This window comes from Hyla sarda, chromosome 9 (genome assembly GCF_029499605.1).
Source record: "Hyla sarda isolate aHylSar1 chromosome 9, aHylSar1.hap1, whole genome shotgun sequence".
Lineage (NCBI taxonomy): Eukaryota > Metazoa > Chordata > Amphibia > Anura > Hylidae > Hyla > Hyla sarda.
The window spans coordinates 160,508,584-160,530,494 of record NC_079197.1 but is presented as its reverse complement, the minus strand read 5'-3'; the positions used below and the strand labels follow the sequence as shown (position 1 = coordinate 160,530,494).

Below are 21,911 nucleotides of genomic sequence, written 5' to 3'. Positions count from 1 at the left end.
CATATCTATCTATCTCATATCTATCTATCTATCTATCATCTATCTATCTCAAATCTATCTCATATCTATCTTATCTCATATCTATCTATCTATCTATCTCAAATCTATCTCATATCTATCTATCTCATATCTATCTCTCTATCTCATATCTATCTATCTCATATCTATCTATCTATCTCTCATATCTATCTATCTCATATCTATCTATCTCATATCTATCTATCTATCTCATATCTATCTATCTATCTCTCATATCTATCTATCTCATATCTATCTATCTCATATCTATCTATTATCTATCTATCTCATATCTATCTATCTATCTATCTCATATCTATCTATCTATCTATCTTATATCTGTCTATCTATCATCTATCTATCTCATATCTATCATCTATCTATCTCATTATAATGGCTCCGCTGTCTCGTGGACACAGCTTCACATCAAGTTTATACCGAATCTCAAGGAAAGACACGCTGGTTTGCTTAACTGATGTAATCTTTACTGAGATATAATGAACACACGCGGTAAAACTGTAAAACAAACATATGAAAGACAGATGTAAGCATGGCTATTCAAGTGCCTTACATTATGCATAGCTAATACATAGATAGGGTCTAACCTGTGCTCACTTACTACACACTGAAAACACACATTATCTATCTACAAATGCCGAGCATCTCTCTACACAAGATAACTAACAATTCCGTACTCACAGGCTTTGGTATTTATCAGATTTGCAGTCTGTATTAGCTTTAAGAAGTCCTGTGGATCTGGTCACTGTGGTGGCTGGAGCTGGAATGAATGAGACATGCCGGGGCTAGTCCTAGGCTTAAGAGAGAAGGCCCGCCTCTAGGCTTCAAGAAAATGGAGGGTCTTAAAGGAACAGACCCTGCTGAGTGCCAAGCATGTAAAATACATTGCGAAGGCAGCACACTCCCCACCTGGCATACTTTTTGTTATGCCACTAACCCTTGGACAGAAGTAAAACTACTTCAGAAATTGGCCTTGCATACACTTTGGGAATGCCCTGTCTAACAATCCTAACTTCAACCTTTCTAACTCTAGCATCACTACTAGGATCAGTCCCCACAATGAGTCCAATAGGCCACTCGTTCCTGTGGGCCTGAGAGTCTTTCAGTAAGACAATGTCTCCAACTTGTAAATTGGGCTTGTCATCTTGCCATTTCTTGCGTGGCTGGAAGATCACCAGGTATTCCTGTCTCCACCTCTTCCAGAAAATGTCCGCAAGACTTTGAACTTGTTTCCTTTGCTTGGTGTACAAGTCCTTGAGCGAATTGTGTTGAGAAATCTCTTCCTTTTTCAGAAGGCCTTGGATTTCTTCTTTAAAGACTTCCTGCTGGATGCATCTGATGATCGTGACCTTGGCTTGTTCAAGGTGGTCATTGCTACGCTGATCAGTATTGGTAGCTCTGCAGGAGGATCTGGCTAGACAGATAAGTTTTCCGATTGCACGGGTCAGCAACTTCCAGCTGGAAAACCTTTCAAATCTATGAGCGCCCAGACTGTCTCTTGTAACTATAGTCCTACAAACTGTCACTTGAGGTCTTACCTCTTTGTCTTGATCTGGTTCTATGAGCTGAAAGGTCTCTACCTGAGTAGTTTTTTTGGTTTCTGGTTTACGAAGAAAAGATGGACCTACAAACCAGTTAGTTTGCTTGAGCGCAGCGGCTGGCACTAGTCTTGTCCCATGATCAGCTGGGTTCTTGTCTGTGCTGATGTGATGCCACTGTTCTGGACTTGTAGACTTTCTGATACGTGTCACTCTGTTGGCCACGTATGTATAAAATCTTCTTGAAGCATTGTGAATATATCCTAACACAATCTTGCTGTCTGTATAAAAGTTCATTGCATGGATCTCAATGTCCAGTTCTGTTGTAATCATGTCTGCCATCTCTACAGCTAAGACAGCAGCACAAAGTTCTAGACGTGGGACAGTGTGAGTCGGTCTGGGAGCCAGCTTAGATTTTCCCATGAGGAACCCGACATGGCTTTGTCCCTCAGTGTCTATTACCCTAAGGTAGGCGACAGATGCGATAGCCATAGTGGAGGCGTCAGAGAATATGCATATTTCTCTTCTCTTTGTAGCAGACAAGGAAACAGATACGTATGGTCTAGGGATGTTGAGTTGTTCAAGCTCTAACAATGAGTCTTTCCACAACTTCCACTGCATTTCCTTCTCTTCAGGTAGAGGTATGTCCCAGTCACTGTTACGCCGAGCGCTCCGGGTTCCCGCTCCTCCCCGGAGCGCTCGCTTCACCTCCTCCGCTGCAGCGCTCCGGTCACGTCCTCTGACCCGGGGCGCTGCGATCCTGCTGCTAGCCGGGATGCGATTCGCGATGCGGGTAGCGCCCGCTCGCGATGCGCACCCCGGCTCCCCTACCTGACTCGCTCCCCGTCTGTTCTGTCCCGGCGCGCGCGGCCCCGCTCCCTAGGGCGCGCGCGCGCCGGGTCTCTGCGATTTAAAGGGCCACTGCGCCGCTGATTGGCGCAGTGGTTCCAATTAGGGTTATCACCTGTGCACTCCCTATATTACCTCACTTCCCTTGCACTCCCTTGCCGGATCTTGTTGCCTTAGTGCCAGTGAAAGCGTTCCTTGTGTGTCCCTTGCCAGTGTTTCCAGACCTTCTGCCGTTGCCCCTGACTACGATCCTTGCTGCCTGCCCCGACCTTCTGCTACGTCCGACCTTGCTTCTGCCTACTCCCTTGTACCGCGCCTATCTTCAGCAGCCAGAGAGGTGAGCCGTTGCTAGTGGATACGACCTGGTCACTACCGCCGCAGCAAGACCATCCCGCTTTGCGGCGGGCTCTGGTGAAAACCAGTAGTGGCTTAGAACCGGTCCACTAGCGCGGTCCACGCCAATCCCTCTCTGGCACAGAGGGTCCACTACCTGCCAGCCGGCATCGTGACAGTAGATCCGGCCATGGATCCCGCTGAAGTTCCTCTGCCAGTTGTCGCTGACCTCACCACGGTGGTCGCCCAGCAGTCACAACAGATTGCGCAACAAGGCCAACAGCTGTCTCAACTGACCGTTATGCTACAACAGTTGCTACCACAGCTTCAGCAGTCATCTCCTCCGCCAGCTCCTGCACCTCCTCCGCAGCGAGTGGCCGCTCCTGGGATACGCTTATCCTTGCCGGATAAATTTGATGGGGACTCTAAGTTTTGCCGTGGCTTCCTTTCCCAATGTTCCCTGCATCTGGAGATGATGTCGGACCTGTTTCCCACTGAAAGGTCTAAGGTGGCTTTCGTAGTCAGTCTTCTGTCCGGAAAAGCCCTGTCATGGGCCACACCGCTCTGGGACCGCAATGACCCCGTCACTGCCTCTGTACACTCCTTCTTCTCGGAAATCCGAAGTGTCTTTGAGGAACCTGCCCGAGCCTCTTCTGCTGAGACTGCCCTGTTGAACCTGGTCCAGGGTAATTCTTCCGTTGGCGAGTATGCCGTACAATTCCGTACACTTGCTTCAGAATTGTCCTGGAATAATGAGGCCCTCTGCGCGACCTTCAAAAAAGGCCTATCCAGCAACATTAAAGATGTTCTGGCCGCACGAGAAATTCCTGCTAATCTACATGAACTTATTCACCTAGCCACTCGCATTGACATGCGTTTTTCTGAAAGGCGTCAGGAACTCCGCCAAGATATGGACTCTGTTCGCACGAGGCGTTTCGTCTCCTCGGCTCCTCTCTCCTCTGGTCCCCTGCAATCTGTTCCTGTGCCTCCCGCCGTGGAGGCTATGCAGGTCGACCGGTCTCGCCTGACACCTCAAGAGAGGACACGACGCCGTATGGAGAACCTCTGCCTGTACTGTGCTAGTACCGAACACTTCCTGAGGGATTGTCCTATCCGTCCTCCCCGCCTGGAAAGACGTACGCTGACTCCGCACAAAGGTGAGACAGTCCTTGATGTCTACTCTGCTTCTCCACGTCTTACTGTGCCTGTGCGGATGTCTGCCTCTGCCTTCTCCTTCTCTACAGTGGCCTTCTTGGACTCTGGTTCTGCAGGAAATTTTATTTTGGCCTCTCTCGTCAACAGGTTCTGCATCCCAGTGACCAGTCTCGCCAGACCCCTCTACATCAATTGTGTAAATAATGAAAGATTGGACTGTACCATACGTTTCCGCACGGAGCCCCTTCTTATGAGCATCGGATCTCATCATGAGAGGATTGAACTTTTGGTCCTCCCCAATTGCACCTCGGAGATTCTCCTTGGACTTCCCTGGCTTCAACTTCATTCCCCAACCCTGGATTGGTCCACTGGGGAGATCAAGAGTTGGGGGTCCTCTTGTTCCAAGAACTGTCTAAAACCGGTTCCCAGTAACCCTTGCCGTAACTCTGTGGTTCCTCCAGTAACCGGTCTCCCTAAGGCCTATATGGACTTCGCGGATGTTTTCTGCAAAAAACAAGCTGAGACTCTACCTCCTCACAGGCCTTATGATTGCCCTATCGACCTCCTCCCGGGTACTACTCCACCCCGGGGCAGAATTTATCCTCTCTCTGCCCCAGAGACTCTTGCCATGTCCGAATACGTCCAGGAGAATCTAAAAAAGGGCTTTATCCGTAAATCCTCCTCTCCTGCCGGAGCCGGATTTTTCTTTGTCTCCAAAAAAGATGGCTCCCTACGTCCTTGCATTGACTACCGCGGTCTTAATAAAATCACGGTTAAGAACCGCTACCCCTTACCCCTCATCTCTGAACTCTTTGATCGCCTCCAAGGTGCCCACATCTTCACTAAATTGGACTTAAGAGGCGCCTATAACCTCATCCGCATCAGAGAGGGGGACGAGTGGAAAACGGCATTTAACACCAGAGATGGACACTTTGAGTATCTGGTCATGCCCTTTGGACTGTGCAATGCCCCTGCCGTCTTCCAAGACTTTGTCAATGAAATTTTTCGTGATCTATTATACTCCTGTGTTGTGGTATATCTGGACGATATCCTAATTTTTTCTGCCAATCTAGAAGAACACCGCCAGCATGTCCGTATGGTTCTTCAGAGACTTCGTGACAACCAACTCTATGCCAAAATTGAGAAATGTCTGTTTGAATGCCAATCTCTTCCTTTTCTAGGATATTTGGTCTCTGGCCAGGGACTACAGATGGATCCAGACAAACTCTCTGCCGTCTTAAATTGGCCACGCCCCTCCGGACTCCGTGCTATCCAACGCTTTTTGGGGTTCGCCAATTATTACAGGCAATTCATTCCACATTTTTCTACCATTGTGGCTCCTATCGTGGCCTTAACCAAAAAAAATGCTGATCCCAAGTCCTGGCCTCCTCAAGCAGAAGACTCCTTTAAACAACTCAAGTCTGCCTTTTCTTCGGCTCCCGTGCTCTCCAGACCTGACCCTTCCAAACCCTTCCTATTGGAGGTTGATGCCTCCTCAGTAGGAGCTGGAGCTGTTCTTCTACAAAAAAATCCTTCCGGGCATGCTGTCACTTGTGGTTTTTTCTCTAGGACCTTCTCTCCAGCGGAGAGGAACTACTCCATCGGGGATCGAGAACTTCTAGCCATTAAATTAGCACTTGAGGAATGGAGGCATCTGCTGGAGGGATCAAGATTTCCTGTTATTATCTACACCGACCACAAGAACCTCTCCTACCTCCAGTCGGCCCAACGGCTGAATCCTCGCCAGGCCCGGTGGTCTCTGTTCTTTGCCCGATTTAATTTTGAGATTCACTTTCGTCCTGCCGATAAGAACATTAGAGCCGATGCTCTCTCTCGTTCCTCGGATGCCTCAGAAGTTGATCTCCCTCCGCAACACATCATTCCACCTGACTGCCTGATCTCCACTTCTCCTGCCTCCATCAGGCAGACTCCTCCAGGAAAGACCTTTGTTTCTCCACGCCAACGCCTCGGAATTCTCAAATGGGGTCACTCCTCCCATCTCGCAGGTCATGCGGGCATCAAGAAATCTGTGCAACTCATCTCCCGCTTCTATTGGTGGCCGACTCTGGAGACGGATGTTGGGGACTTTGTGCGAGCCTGCACTATCTGTGCCCGGGATAAGACTCCTCGCCAGAAGCCCGCTGGTTTTCTTCATCCTCTGCCTGTCCCCGAACAGCCTTGGTCACTGATTGGTATGGATTTTATTACTGATTTACCCCCTTCCCGTGGCAACACTGTTATTTGGGTGGTCGTTGATCGATTCTCCAAAATGGCACATTTCATTCCTCTTCCTGGTCTTCCTTCTGCGCCTCAGTTGGCTAAACAATTTTTTGTACACATTTTTCGTCTTCACGGGTTGCCTACGCAGATTGTCTCGGATAGAGGGGTCCAATTCGTGTCTAAATTCTGGAGAGCTCTCTGTAAACAACTCAAGATTAAATTAAATTTTTCCTCTGCATATCATCCCCAGTCCAATGGACAAGTAGAAAGAATTAACCAGATCCTGGGTGATTATTTGCGACATTTTGTTTCCTCCCGCCAGGATGACTGGGCAGATCTCCTTCCATGGGCCGAATTCTCGTATAACTTCAGGGTCTCTGAATCTTCCTCCAAATCCCCATTTTTCGTGGTGTAGGGCCGTCACCCTCTTCCCCCCCTCCCTACCCCCTTGCCCTCTGGTCTGCCCGCTGTGGATGAAATTTCTCGTGACCTTTCCATTATATGGAGAGAGACCCAAAATTCTCTCTTACAGGCTTCTTCACGCATGAAGAGGTTCGCGGATAAGAAAAGAAGAGCTCCCCCCGTTTTTTCCCCTGGAGACAAGGTATGGCTCTCCGCTAAATATGTCCGCTTCCGTGTCCCTAGCTACAAGTTGGGACCACGCTATCTTGGTCCTTTCAAAATTTTGTGTCAAATTAATCCTGTCTCTTATAAACTTCTTCTTCCTCCTTCTCTTCGTATCCCTAATGCCTTTCACGTCTCTCTTCTCAAACCACTCATCCTTAACCGTTTTTCTCCCAAATCTGTTCCTCCCACTCCTGTTTCCGGCTCCTCGGACGTCTTCTCGGTCAAGGAGATTCTGGCTGCCAAAAAGGTCAGAGGGAAAAATTTTTTTTTAGTAGACTGGGAGGGTTGTGGTCCTGAAGAGAGATCCTGGGAACCTGAGGACAACATCCTTGACAAAAGTCTGCTCCTCAGGTTCTCAGGCTCCAAGAAGAGGGGGAGACCCAAGGGGGGGGGTACTGTTACGCCGAGCGCTCCGGGTTCCCGCTCCTCCCCGGAGCGCTCGCTTCACCTCCTCCGCTGCAGCGCTCCGGTCACGTCCTCTGACCCGGGGCGCTGCGATCCTGCTGCTAGCCGGGATGCGATTCGCGATGCGGGTAGCGCCCGCTCGCGATGCGCACCCCGGCTCCCCTACCTGACTCGCTCCCCGTCTGTTCTGTCCCGGCGCGCGCGGCCCCGCTCCCTAGGGCGCGCGCGCGCCGGGTCTCTGCGATTTAAAGGGCCACTGCGCCGCTGATTGGCGCAGTGGTTCCAATTAGGGTTATCACCTGTGCACTCCCTATATTACCTCACTTCCCTTGCACTCCCTTGCCGGATCTTGTTGCCTTAGTGCCAGTGAAAGCGTTCCTTGTGTGTCCCTTGCCAGTGTTTCCAGACCTTCTGCCGTTGCCCCTGACTACGATCCTTGCTGCCTGCCCCGACCTTCTGCTACGTCCGACCTTGCTTCTGCCTACTCCCTTGTACCGCGCCTATCTTCAGCAGCCAGAGAGGTGAGCCGTTGCTAGTGGATACGACCTGGTCACTACCGCCGCAGCAAGACCATCCCGCTTTGCGGCGGGCTCTGGTGAAAACCAGTAGTGGCTTAGAACCGGTCCACTAGCGCGGTCCACGCCAATCCCTCTCTGGCACAGAGGGTCCACTACCTGCCAGCCGGCATCGTGACAGTCACTTTGTTCTTGCTCAGTAGTGATCTGTCTCAAAAGAGCTTTGCCTTGCATGATGATGGGTGCTACGAACCCCAGGGGGTCGTAAAGACTGTTGACTGTAGATAGGACACCTCTTTTTGTGAATGGCTTCTCTTCTCTGGAGACCCTGAAGGTGAAACTGTCAGTCTTCAGGTCCCAACTAATCCCAAGACTTCTTTGCAAGGGTGGTGATTCTGTTCCTAGATCCAAGTCTTTGAGGTCTTTAGCACGGTCTTCCATTGGAAATGCTTCCATGACTCTGTTGCTGTTGGAAGCTACCTTGTTCAGTCTTATGTTGGATTCTGCCAACATTTCTCTTGTACTTTTCAGGACGTTGATAGCTTCTTCGTTGCTGGAGAAAGAAGCAAGTCCATCATCTACGTAGAAGTTCTTCATGACGAACTGTGTGGCTTCTTGACCATGTCTTTCACCTTGCTGTGCTGCTCGTCTCAGGTTGTAGATAGCTACAGCTGGAGAAGGGCTGTTTCCAAACACATGTACCTTCATCCTGTACTCTGTGATTTCTTTGTTAAAGTCATTGTCTGCATACCACAGGAACCTTAAGTAGTCTCTGTGATCTTCACGAACAAGGAAACAGTAGAACATCTGTTGTACGTCTGCTGTCACTGCTATGAGTTCTTTTCTGAACCTGATGAGTACTCCAAGGAGTGTATTGTTCAGGTCAGGTCCGCTGAGAAGGACATCATTTAGTGAGATGCCTTTGTGCTTCGCACTAGAGTCAAATACTACGCGTATCTGGCCTGGTTTCTGAGGATGGTACACCCCAAATATTGGTAAGTACCAGTGTTCTTGGTTCTCTTGTAGTGGTGGTGCCCTTTCAGCTTGATCGTTATCAAAGATCTTCTGCATGAAGGCTTGGAAGTGTTTCTTCATATTTGGCTTTCTTTGTAGCATGTGCTGCAACGAGGTGAAGCGTTTCTCTGCTTGTACCTTGTTGTCAGGAAGGCGATGGCGTGGTGACCGGAAGGGTAGAGGGGCTACCCAGCTGCCTGATTTGTCTCTGAAGACTTCTCTGTCCATGATCTCAAGGAAGAGAGTATCTTCCACCGAGGGTGCTAGCTTGTCGTCATCTCGTGTTCTTTCAAACACCTTACAGCCCAGTTCATCTGTATCTCCAGTTGAGGCTAAGTCTTCCATGCACCTCTGGATACTCGGATGATGTGTTGGGTTTACAAGTCTCTCTTTAATGTGTAGACTGTTGGTACATGGGCAAAGACAAGATGTACGACCATTCTGTAACAGATGTGTTCTGTAGACATTTACCTTTTCTGGTTTGTGGAGTCCGTCTAGACATACTTCTCCAACGATGACCCATCCGAGATCAAGGCGTTGTGCAAATGGTGCATTGTGTGGCCCATTGTACTGTTCTCTGACTTTGTGCACTCTGAGGATATCTCTCCCAAGTAGAAGGATGATTGCAGCATCTGGATCTAGTGCTGGTATCTGGTCTGCTATTCGCACCAGATGGGGGTGATGACGAGCAACTTCAGGTGTGGGGATCTCTGACCTGTCGTCTGGTATCTCATCACATTCTATGAGGGTAGGAAGAGTCACCTTTGTCTTTCCATCTAATGACTCAATGATGTAGTTGTTTGCTCTTCTCCCTGTTGTCTCTACAACTCCAGAACAAGTCTTCAGGGTGTATGGAGTTTTACTTCCTTTGTCACCGAAGAGGTCAAAGAACTCTGTTTTTGCCAGAGAACTGTTACTCTGTTCATCCAAGACTGTGTACATCTTGATTGCTTTTTCTCTGAAGCCTGCAGGATACACCTTGACTAAGCATATCTTGGAACATGATCTGGGGCGGCCCTGCTCTGTACAGATCTCAGTACACTTTGAGGTTACTGCTGGCGTTGTACTCTCGCCTTGCTCCCCACCATGATCTTCTTGAGTTGCTGGAACTTCTTGTTTACATGGTGGTGGTCCTGGGTGCAGTGCTGACAGGTGTTTGTCACTGTTGCACTCTGTGCATTTTATTGTTTTTGTACAGTCTTTTGCAAGATGCTGAATTGATGCGCAACATCTGAAACAAATGTGATTGTCTTTAAGGTAAGCTTTGCGCTCTTCTAACGTCTTACTTCTGAAACTGCGACATTTTCTTAGTGGATGAGGCTTGTTGTGGATGAGACATATTTTGTCTGGCTCCTCAACTTTCTTACTTGTGTTGTCTTCCTGATTGACTGCAGACTCAGGCGAGACTTCTGTCTTCCGTACAGAAACTGTTGCTCTGTGTTCTTTGTAAGGCGTTGGATGTTTTTGCTCTACCTTTGGGGAGCTTGCAGTTCTCTTGTTCAGGAAAGCAAAGCTTGGATCATTGCGTGTTTCAGCTTGGTCTACGATGAATTCAGCAAGGAAGGCAAATGATGGAAATGCGACTCGATGTTCTTTCTTGTATCTTGATGCTTGAGTGACCCACCTTTCCTGCAAGTTGAAAGGAAGTTTCTCGATTATGGGATCAACTCCACGTGCTGTATCTAAGTATGAGAGACCTGGCAGGTATCCACTAGACTTAGCGGCTTCTATTTCTAAGAGTAGGTCCCCAAACCCTCTCAGCTTTTGATTGTCTTTGTTTGTCATTCTTGGATAGTTTTCTATCCTCTTCAGAAGAGCATCTTCAATCACTTCAGGTGGCCCATAGCAGTGTTCTAGTCTCCTCCACACCATTGCAAGTTCTGCTGTTGCGTCATGAACATGTACTGATCTGATTCTTTGGGCTTGCTCAGTGGACTCTGGTCCTAGGCATTTGACGAGCAGATCAAGCTTTTCTCTGTCTGTCAGATCTAAGTCTTGGGTACCGCTTAGGAAAGATGACTTCCAGGCCCAGTAGTTTTCTGGACGGTCATCGAATTTCATGAGACCAGCGCTCACTATCTCACGGCGCATCAGGAATCTTGCTACCTCTGTAGCTCTTGCTGCATCTGGTGAATACTTCCTGGGAGTAAACTCAGGGTATGGCTGCGGCTGGTAAGGCTCATGAGGTACTTGACTAAGTCTGCTTTGTTCTCCTCTGATGTAAGTCTTTCTGCTATAATCCAGACTTGTATTTGCTTGAGGAGGGAGTACATCAGCATCCGTTTGCACTCTTGTCAGGTTGGCAGATTGGTCTCTGAGGATGCGACCACTTGACTTCCTACCCTGAGGTTCTGATTCAGTCTTGCAGTGTTGCGTAGAATCAAAGTTGCTTATTGCTGGTGGAGTCAATGATGGCCTTGGTGTGTCATTGAACTGCTGGTCAGTGTACATGGTTGCTTGTGACTGTATGTACTCACGGGTACGTTGGCTTGCGCTGAGGGGTGACATCTGGGTTTCTATGTCAGCGAACTGAGCTTCGGCAGCCCTTGTGAGAACTTCTGCCTCGGCTAAGGCTGCTGCAGCGTTTTTCTGCTGTTGCAGTAAGTGTAAAGATGCTTGCACTTCAGCTTTTCTTCTAAGTGCTTCAGCTTTTCTTCTAAGTGCTTCAGATTCACTTTTTGCTTGTTCTTTCATCAATTCAGCTTTTCTTCTAAGTGCTTCAGATTCACTTTTTGCTTGTTCTTTCATCAATTCAGCTTCCTGCTTTGCATAGGACGCCATTGCACAAGCTGCCTCTGCTTTCGCTCTTGCCTTAGTTGCTATGGCGCTAGCGGATGACAGGCTGGTGGTGCTTGAGTGTCTAGAACTATGGCGTTTAAATCTTGATGCATCGGCGCTAACCGAAGTTAGATTTGTTTGACTGGACGCTCTAGACAATGTTGTGCACCTAGATCTACTTCTTGGCAAGGTGTCTTCCTCTTTATAGGAGCATTGAGGGTTAACTGTCAGAGTGCTGTTCTCTGGGTTCTGCATCTTGATTTAGCTGGCAGCGTAGATAATGATGATGACTGGACACAGCACAGCGGTGTTATAGCACGTGAGAGAATTAGTTTCACTTTCTAGTGCTTCGCGCCCTTACTCCGACACAGACTGGAGGGCACAGGATTTATGAGTCTTTTTTACTGCTGCGGACGATTCAAAGCTGATTAACTGCTTCTGATAACGTTTTAAAAGCCTTTTTACTATAATGTCTCCGCTGTCTCGTGGACACAGCTTCACATCAAGTTTATACCGAATCTCAAGGAAAGACACGCTGGTTTGCTTAACTGATGTAATCTTTACTGAGATATAATGAACACACGCGGTAAAACTGTAAAACAAACATATGAAAGACAGATGTAAGCATGGCTATTCAAGTGCCTTACATTATGTATAGCTAATACATAGATAGTCTAACATGTGCTCACTTACTACACACTGAAAACACACATTATCTATCTACAAATGCCGAGCATCTCTCTACACAAGATAACTAACAATTCCGTACTCACAGGCTTTGGTATTTATCAGATTTGCAGTCTGTATTAGCTTTAAGAAGTTCTGTGGATCTGGTCACTGTGGTGGCTGGAGCTGGAATGAATGAGATATGCCGGATCTAGCCCTATGCTTTAGAGAGAAGGCCCGCCTCTAGGCTTCAAGAAAATGGAGGGTCTTAAAGGAACAGACCCTGCTGAGTGCCAAGTATGTAAAATACATTGCGAAGGCAGCACACTCATATCTATCTATCTATTTCATATCTGTCTATCTATCATCTATCTATCTCATATCTATCTATCTATCTCATATCTATCTATCTGATATCTATCTATCTATCTATCTATCTATCTATCTATCTATCTGTCTGTCTGTCTCTATCTATCTATCTATTTCATATCTATCTATCTCATATCTATCTTATCTCATATCTATCTATCATCTATCTATCTCAAATCTATCTCATATCTATCTATCTCATATCTATCTCTCTATCTCATATCTATCTATCTATCTCATATCTATCTATCTATCTCATATCTATCTATCTCATATCTATCTATCTATCTCATATCTATCTATCTCATATCTGTCTATCTATCATCTATCTATCTCATATCTATCTATCTATCTCATATCTGTCTATCTATCATCTATCTATCTCATATCTATCTATCTATCTATCTCATATCTATCTATCTCATATCTATCTATCTCCTATCTATCTATCTATCTATCTATCTGTCTGTCTGTCTGTCTGTCTGTCTCTATCTATCTATCTATTTCATATCTATCTATTTCATATCTATCTATCTCATATCTATCTTTTCTCATATCTATCATCTATCTATCTCAAATCTATCTCATATCTATCTATCTCATATCTATCTATCTAATATCTATCTATCTCATATCTATCTATCTATCTATCATCTATCTATCTCATATCTATCTATCTCATATCTATCTATCTCATATCTATCTATCTCATATCTATCTATCTATCTCATATCTGTCTATCTATCATCTATCTATCATCTATCTATCTCATATCTATCTATCTATCTATCTATCTCATATCTATCTATCTATCTATCTCATATCTGTCTATCTATCATCTATCTATCATCTATCTATCTCATAGCTATCTATCTATTTCATATCTATCTATCTCATATATATCTACCTCATATCTATCTATCTATCTATCTCTCTCATATCTATCTATCTCATATCTATCTATATCATGTCTATGTATTAGCTATCTATCTGTAACGGTCGCACCTGGCCAGGCTTTTTTTTCAGAATGATCTTTCTCATATCTATTTATCTGTCTGTCTACAGTATCTATCTATCTCTAGCTATCTAGAGATGTTGTAAGAGGACGCACATGTTTTAAGAGGATGGAATAAATACTACACGTTCATTTTGCACAAAATCCTTTGTGTGCTGCTATCTTTTATCTATATATCTGTCTATCTATCTAATATGTTATCTATCTATCTATCTAAAAAAAAGTGTAAAGATACCTTTTTACTTTGAAATAAACTTCACAATTTTTCTTCTATTGTGTGCTACGGAGAGACCCTTGTTTTCTATCTCTCTATCTCATATCTATGTATTAGCTATCTATCTTTACCGTTCACACCTGGCCAGGCATTTCATGTTGTGCTCCGGCCAGTTAGGTGTGACAAACCCGGGCCAATCAGCAGCTGAGATGGGGTGTTTGATCACTTCTTAGCCTTCTGGCTCTTACTCGTGATTTTAGCTTTGCTCGGATTTTAGTTGTGTCTGTTTTGACTTGTTACTCTGTTTTTGCCATGGCTTTGTAGTCTTGACCTGTTTATCAAATATTTAGCCTTGTCCTGTCTGTTAGTGATCTGTCTGTACTTAGGTTGGTTTTATCCTGTCTAGTTAGTATCTGTTACGTAAACCTGTATGCTGACTTGTATTCACACCTGTTTGTGTTTTGTACTACACAATGGTATAGGTCCTGATCCATTGCTTTCTGCTTTGTTCCTAGCCTTGTGTGTAGCTCATCTACTTTTCTTTGTTTGAACCAGAAACTGTATTCTGCCTGGCTTGTGTTTTGTACTCCATTATGGTATAGGTCCTACTTCATTGCATTTTGTTTTGCCCCTATGCCCGATGTGTTTCTGTGTTTACTTGTTTGATCCCGAACCTGTATCATAATTTGTATAGTGTCCTGACTTCAGTTACCTTTTCATTTACCTTCATGGTAATCCTGCTGCTATATCTTCTTTGTTCCTGCCGTTATATCTTTCTTTGTTACTACTTTCCATATGTGCCATCCTTTATTACCTTTGTTCCTTGTTTGTTTGTTCTTGCTTGTTAACCCTTATCTCGTCTCCTGACCTGTTTCCCTGGCCTCCCTACAGTTCTGTTTATTATTTTGACTTGGTACGCCCCTGAACCTTATGAAGTGCAGGAACTGCAGTACAGTTGTGGATCCGATGTCTCAGGCAGATCCGCAAGTAGGCAGGGAAAGTGGTTCTGGGATGCACAACGTGACTCTATGTATCTATTTATCTAATATCTATAATCTATCAATCTTTTAAACTATCTCATCATTATCTATCTATCCATCTATCTCTTGGTATCTCATTAGTAGTGATGAGCGGCAGGGGCCATATTCAAATTTGCGATATTTTGTGAATATATAGATGAATATTCATCCTATGTTCGCGAATATCTGCTGTATTCGTTTTCTTTTTTTCCATGCGAAAATTCATAATGAAATTCGCATAGTGCGCATGTGTGATTATATCTTTTACCTAAAAGAAGGGAGGGATCAGGGTCCTCTGGAAGTGCAGATATTTGCCAATATTTGCTTATATTTGCATATTTAAAAAAAAACAAAAACGAATATTCGTCATTACGAATATATATCACTATATTCTAAATATTCACGAAATCGTAAATACACTGTTACGCCTAGCGCTCCGGGTCCCCGCTCCTCCCCGGAGCGCTCACGGCGTCTTTCTCCCTGCAGCGCCCCGGTCAGTCCCGCTGACCGGGAGCACTGCACTGTCATGGCCGTCGGGGATGCGATTCGCACAGCGGGACGCGCCCGCTCGCGAATCGCATCCCAGGTCACTTACCCGTCCCGGTCCCCTGCTGTCTTGTGCTGGCGCGCGCGGCTCCGCTCTCTAGGGCGCGCGCGCGCCAGCTCTCTGAGACTTAAAGGGCCAGTGCACCAATGATTGGTGCCTGGCCCAATTAGCTTAATTGGCTTCCATCTGCTCCCTGGCTATATCTGATCTCCTCCCTTGCACTCCCTTGCCGGATCTTGTTGCCTTGTGCCAGTGAAAGCGTTTAGTGTGTCCAAAGCCTGTGTACCTGAACTTCTGCTATCCATCCTGACTACGAACCTTGCCGCCTGCCCCCGACCTTCTGCTACGTCTGACCTTGCCTCTGCCTAGTCCTTCTGTCCCACGCCTTCTCAGCAGTCAGCGAGGTTGAGCCGTTGCTAGTGGATACGACCTGGTTGCTACTGCCGCAGCAAGACCATCCCGCTTTGCGGCGGGCTCTGGTGAAAACCAGTAGCCTCTTAGAACCGGTCCACTAGCACGGTCCACGCCAATCCCTCGCTGACACAGCGGATCCACAACCCGTAAGCCGAATCGTGACAGTAGATCCGGCCATGGATCCCGCTGAGGTGCCGCTGCCAAGTCTCGCTGATCTTCCCACGGTGGTCGCTCAGCAATCGCAGCAGATTGCCCAACAAGGACAGCAGCTGTCGCAGTTGACCGCCATGTTACAGCAACTTCTGCCTCTGCTACAGCAGCAACCATCTCCTCCGCCAGCTCCTGCACCTCCTCCGCAGCGAGTGGCCGCTCCTAGCCTCCGCTTGTCCCTGCCGGACAAATTTGATGGGGACTCTAAACTCTGCCGTGGATTTTTGTCTCAGTGTTCCCTGCATATGGAGATGTTGTCGGACTTGTTTCCTACAGAACGGTCTAAGGTGGCGTTTGTAGTAAGCCTTCTTTCAGGAAAGGCCTTGTCTTGGGCCACACCGCTCTGGGACCGCAATGATCCTGCCACAGCCTCAGTCCAGGCCTTCTTCGCTGAAGTCCGGAGTGTCTTCGAGGAGCCAGCCCGAGCTTCTTCTGCCGAGACTGCCCTGTTGAACCTGGTCCAGGGTAATTCTTCAGTGGGCGAGTACGCCATCCAATTTCGTACTCTTGCTTCCGAGTTATCATGGAATAATGAGGCTCTCTGCGCGACCTTTAAAAAAGGCCTATCCAGTCGCATCAAGGATGTGCTGGCCGCACGAGAGATTCCTGCCAACCTCCAAGAACTCATCCATTTGGCTACCCGCATTGACATGCGTTTTTCTGAGCGACACCAAGAGCTCCGCCAGGAAAAAGACTTAGATCTCTGGGCACCTCTCCCACAGCATCCTTTGCAGTCTACGCCTGGGCCTCCCGCCGAGGAGGCCATGCAAGTGGATCGGTCTCGCCTGACCCAGGAAGAGAGGAATCGCCGTAGGGAAGAAAATCTCTGTCTTTACTGTGCCAGTACCGAGCATTTCTTGGTGGATTGCCCTATCCGTCCTCCACGTCTGGGAAACGCACGCACGCACCCAGCTCACGTGGGTGTGGCGTCTCTTGGTTCCAAGTCTGCTTCTCCACGTCTCACGGTGCCCGTGCGGATTTCTCCTTCAGCCAACTCCTCCCTCTCAGCCGTGGCCTGCTTGGACTCTGGTGCCTCTGGTAATTTTATTTTGGAGTCGTTTGTGAATAAATTCCGCATCCCGGTAACCCGTCTCGTCAAGCCGCTCTACATTTCCGCGGTCAATGGAGTCAGACTGGATTGCACCGTGCGTTACCGCACAGAACCCCTCCTGATGTGTATTGGTCCCCACCACGAAAGGATTGAGCTCTTCGTTCTCCCCAACTGTACCTCTGAGGTCCTCCTCGGTCTGCCATGGCTCCGCCTTCATTCTCCCACCCTTGATTGGACCACCGGGGAGATCAAGAACTGGGACTCTGCCTGCCTTAGGAAGTGCCTCTCCCCCCCTCCCAGTCCCGTCAGGCAAGCCTCTGTGCCTCCTCATGGCTCCCGTCCTTGTGTCACTCTGCCCCGTGCCAAGCTTCACCCTCTGCCCTCCCTCCCCATTCCAACTCCTGCTGTACTGCCTGCCGTTGAGGAAACCCTCCATTCTTTCCCGGTGTCCTCATCCCAGGGGAGGCAGTTACCGGACAAAAAAAAGGGGAGACCTAAGGGGGGGGGGTACTGTTACGCCTAGCGCTCCGGGTCCCCGCTCCTCCCCGGAGCGCTCACGGCGTCTTTCTCCCTGCAGCGCCCCGGTCAGTCCCGCTGACCGGGAGCGCTGCACTGTCATGGCCGTCGGGGATGCGATTCGCACAGCGGGACGCGCCCGCTCGCGAATCGCATCCCAGGTCACTTACCCGTCCCGGTCCCCTGCTGTCTTGTGCTGGCGCGCGCGGCTCCGCTCTCTAGGGCGCGCGCGCCAGCTCTCTGAGACTTAAAGGGCCAGTGCACCAATGATTGGTGCCTGGCCCAATTAGCTTAATTGGCTTCCATCTGCTCCCTGGCTATATCTGATCTCCTCCCTTGCACTCCCTTGCCGGATCTTGTTGCCTTGTGCCAGTGAAAGCGTTTAGTGTGTCCAAAGCCTGTGTACCTGAACTTCTGCTATCCATCCTGACTACGAACCTTGCCGCCTGCCCCCGACCTTCTGCTACGTCTGACCTTGCCTCTGCCTAGTCCTTCTGTCCCACGCCTTCTCAGCAGTCAGCGAGGTTGAGCCGTTGCTAGTGGATACGACCTGGTTGCTACTGCCGCAGCAAGACCATCCCGCTTTGCGGCGGGCTCTGGTGAAAACCAGTAGCCTCTTAGAACCGGTCCACTAGCACGGTCCACGCCAATCCCTCGCTGACACAGCGGATCCACAACCCGTAAGCCGAATCGTGACATACACACACACACACACATATATATATATATATATATATATATAAATAAATATATATATACATATACAAAGACATAAAATATACTATGCTAGAACACTCCATGCTATACTTTTAATATTATAATCTCACACAAACTTAAACCCCATATATAACATAGGTGTTGGTAAACCAGATTTTGTGTCCCTGGTAGCCCATAAAAGGGCATATTCACAAAGATTGTCATTAAAAGGGTTTAATGAAGGAATAGTTAGCTCCCTTACTCCTTTACTGTTTCCGCTGTGACATCTTCCAGTTTTTGCTAAGTGTCTGTTCTTATTCCATTTTAATGACCGCTTTCTCAACAATAAGCTAATCAGGGGAGCGGGATGTCATGAGAAGCTGGCAGAACATGAGCGCAGTGAAGATGTCACAGTGGGAGCAGTGAGGGAGTGTGGGAGGTAAGTATTCCTTTTTTTTTTTTTTTTTTTTTTATTGCACAGGGGGGCATAGAATTTAGGGTTACATTTGCCCAGAAATATCTAATGAGATAAGGCTAGGTTCACACTGTGTGTTTGTATCTTGCTGAAATGTACAAAATGGGCCACATTTCTAAAAAAAAAACAATGCAACATGCAACAGTATACAAAAATGATGCAGATTCCTTTTTCCTGTCCCGCTTCAGGACAGGATCCTGTTAAATTCTGCTCTTGTAAGGCTCTTTTACACTATGCCAATGTGACGTCAGCTAGGAGTACATGTATCCTCTACATAGATCTCTGTCTTACAGCCAATGGATTCCCTGTTTAAAAAAATAAAAATAAAAAATAAATATATATATATATATTGTTGTATATATATTTTTTTATTTACAGGATCTATATATATATATATATATATATATATATATATATATATATATATTGTTGTATAATTTATTTATTTATTTTACAGGATCCTGCCTCTGTCGGGTGAATGAGGTTTATGGGTATACTGAAGCGCAGGGACAGCAAATAGGTTTTTTGATTGAAAATAGCTTTAATATCTATCAATCATCATGAATATACATACTATGTACTGCGACACACCACAGACAAGGAAGCAGCACACACACAATAAATTAATACAATTACCATACAGAGCGCAACAGTACAACATACAGCACAGGTGTCTCTACACTATACATCATACCACATGCTACACTAAATTTGTTCACACATTATAAAACAAAGTCAAACAATAAAGCATTACAGACAGTGATAGAGGTTGGGGGTTGGAAAAAAAAGACGGGCGTAGGGAGGGGAGATTACAGGCCCGAAACTTTATTGAGAGACAAAACATAGGAGGGGAGAGGGGGAAGGAGAGGGGTTAATTCTCTTTTTCCTCAACTTTTGGACTGTCCCTGATGGAAAAAGTCTCAGAGCAGGCTGCGGACCCACCTGCTGGAGTCCTGGATGGACATGCTCTCTGAAACTATAAACAGGCAGTTCATAAGGCACCAGGCCTTCTGGATAGCCCCATCTATGTGATCCCCAGGAAATAGTCCGTAAAGAACCAAGTGATGCAATAGGCTACCCCAGGGATTGGAGTATCTGATTTCATATTCCAGGGCATTTGACAGGACTCGGGCAAATGGGCACTGCCAAAGGAGGTGTGATGTCATTTCCCCAACAAACGGACACCTAGTGCAGTACCTAGTGTTGCAAAGTCCATGGGTATGCACGGGCCTCCTAAACGGCCATCTATGTTACATCTTTTTAGCCTGCCAGAAGCCACAGATTTTCACAGTGTCTCAGCTGTAGCTGACTAGTAGACTCCACTGAATCCTTTGCTCAGATGAGTAGGTGGAAAGTCTTTGGTTTCCACAAGTCAGGCTTGAGACCCTCCAGCTGGTATTCCCTCACAAATTTGAGAACTTCCTTGCAGTACCAGGTTTGGGGTCCTAGTTGTAAGGGTAAGAGTTGTTCCACTTTTCCTCCTCCTCCTCCAGAGAGGCAGGGGAAATAAGCGAGAAATAGAGTGACCCGTTGAAGCCCCTTCTGATGTAGTAAGAGTCCTGCAAACAGTGTCACCTGCAGCACTACATAGATCATCCTCACTCACACCGGTCCCTGTCTCCATTAGAGCTCACAATCTTAATTTAAAGTTTGAACTTTGAGCCTATCAGCATGTTTTCGGAGTATGGAAGGAAGGTGTAGTACTGGGAGGACACCCACACAAACAGGGAGAGAGCATTCAAACTTCATAATGTTTGCTTTTTACAGGTAATAATATCTTCTACTTTTGTGTCTTTTGTCCTAGAAGACCACACAGCTAAGCAGTATCCTGGCAAAAAAACGTACCTAAAAATTCCCAGAAGCGGAGTGATAATCCCAAGATACAAAAATGATGATGAAAACATTTCACCAGAAAAGTCTCATTATCCTCCTCACTATTTTTCTTGTAGCCATAGTCATCTTCTTCTGGATGAAGTCAGATGTGTATTCAATAGGAAAAAGCCAAGAAGCCAATATATCTATACCAACAGTTATAAAGGAGGATGGGATCATTGTTCTTGTTTGGCACTGGCCTTTTGGAGATCATTTTCCCTTAAACACGTGCCTTGTAGAATTTGGTATTTCTGGTTGTCATCTTACTGTAGATAGAACCTCCTATGATGTGGCTGACGCAGTGGTCATGCATCACGTAGATATCATGTACGACAAAAACTCATTGCCTCAACTACCAAGACCTCATTTTCAGCATTGGGTCTGGTTCAACATGGAACCTCCCCTGATCATTAAAAACTTAGATTTACTTGATGGCCTTTTTAACAGGACTATGACATTTCGTCAGGATTCAGATATTTTTAGGCCTTATGGTCAGATGGTGCCTTCAAAAAAGTCTCAGAAATTTACCTTGCCAACCAAGACCAAACTGGTTGCTTGGGTGCTTAGTAAGTGGTACCCAGGTGTCCGCCGAACAGACTATTATGAGGAGCTGAAGAAATATCTCCCTATTGATATTTATGGGGCAAAACATAAAAAACTGAGCTGGGACGATTTCCATTCAACCATATCCCAATATAAATTCTACTTGGCCTTTGAGAATTCAGTCTACAAGGATTATATCACGGAGAAGCTATGGTCCAATGCCTTTGGATCATGGGCAGTTCCAGTTGTGCTGGGAACATCTCGGAAGAACTATGAACGTTTTGTCCCTGGAGATGCCTTCATTCATGTTGATGATTTCCCAAGTCCCAAGGAACTGGCCGCTTACCTTCTAGAGTTGGACAAGGATGATGAGAAGTATAGGAAGTATTTCAACTGGAGATTTCATTATCAAGTCAAAGTAGGGGGTGGGTGGCAACTTAATTACTGTAGTGTTTGTGAATCTTTGAAAAATAGGCCACATTACCAAGTAATTCCCAGCATATCCAGATGGTTTCTGAACAATAGTGCTTATATATCCTGAAGTATAATAGCATGAAGTTATTAAATAAGTCCTCACACCATCATTAGTCATACAGCACCATTTGTTTTATTTCAGCAAAGCTGCATCCATGTGTTTTATTAATCTAAGGCCCCTTTCACACTGCTGTTATGCCCCGACGGAAAACGGCTATTAGGCTCTTTTTCCTTTATGCCTTTAACGTCCGTTATCTGGACAGGGCACAACAGGCAACAAAGGGGCACGACAGATGCCATTTACTATTATGGGGTCTGTCAGGCGCCATTTTTTTTTTATCGGGAGCAGCGGGAGGATAA

At 46.5% G+C, this 21,911-nt stretch overlaps 3 protein-coding genes across 3 annotated transcripts; 1 reads left to right on the top strand and 2 right to left on the bottom strand.

Moving 5' to 3' along the window:
• Positions 1 to 471: 471 nt before the first annotated feature.
• On the bottom strand, positions 472 to 2,200 carry LOC130291313 (uncharacterized). The gene is made up of 2 exons (XM_056539952.1): positions 700 to 2,200; positions 472 to 623 (listed from the first exon to the last, which is right to left on the bottom strand). The coding sequence occupies exon 1, from the start codon at positions 2,193 to 2,195 to the stop codon at positions 969 to 971; it is 1,227 nt and encodes a 408-aa protein (XP_056395927.1). The 5' UTR covers positions 2,196 to 2,200; the 3' UTR covers positions 472 to 623; positions 700 to 968.
• A 32-nt stretch (positions 2,201 to 2,232) lies between these two features.
• LOC130291952 (uncharacterized) lies at positions 2,233 to 12,290 on the bottom strand. Its single transcript, XM_056541382.1, has 3 exons — positions 12,244 to 12,290; positions 10,100 to 12,062; positions 2,233 to 2,244 (listed from the first exon to the last, which is right to left on the bottom strand). The coding sequence occupies exons 2-3, from the start codon at positions 11,723 to 11,725 to the stop codon at positions 2,233 to 2,235; spliced, it is 1,638 nt and encodes a 545-aa protein (XP_056397357.1). The 5' UTR covers positions 11,726 to 12,062; positions 12,244 to 12,290.
• An 8,260-nt stretch (positions 12,291 to 20,550) lies between these two features.
• Positions 20,551 to 21,618, top strand: LOC130291951 (3-galactosyl-N-acetylglucosaminide 4-alpha-L-fucosyltransferase FUT3-like). The gene has a single exon (XM_056541380.1). The coding sequence runs from the start codon at positions 20,551 to 20,553 to the stop codon at positions 21,616 to 21,618; it is 1,068 nt and encodes a 355-aa protein (XP_056397355.1).
• The last annotated feature ends 293 nt before the right edge of the window (positions 21,619 to 21,911 follow it).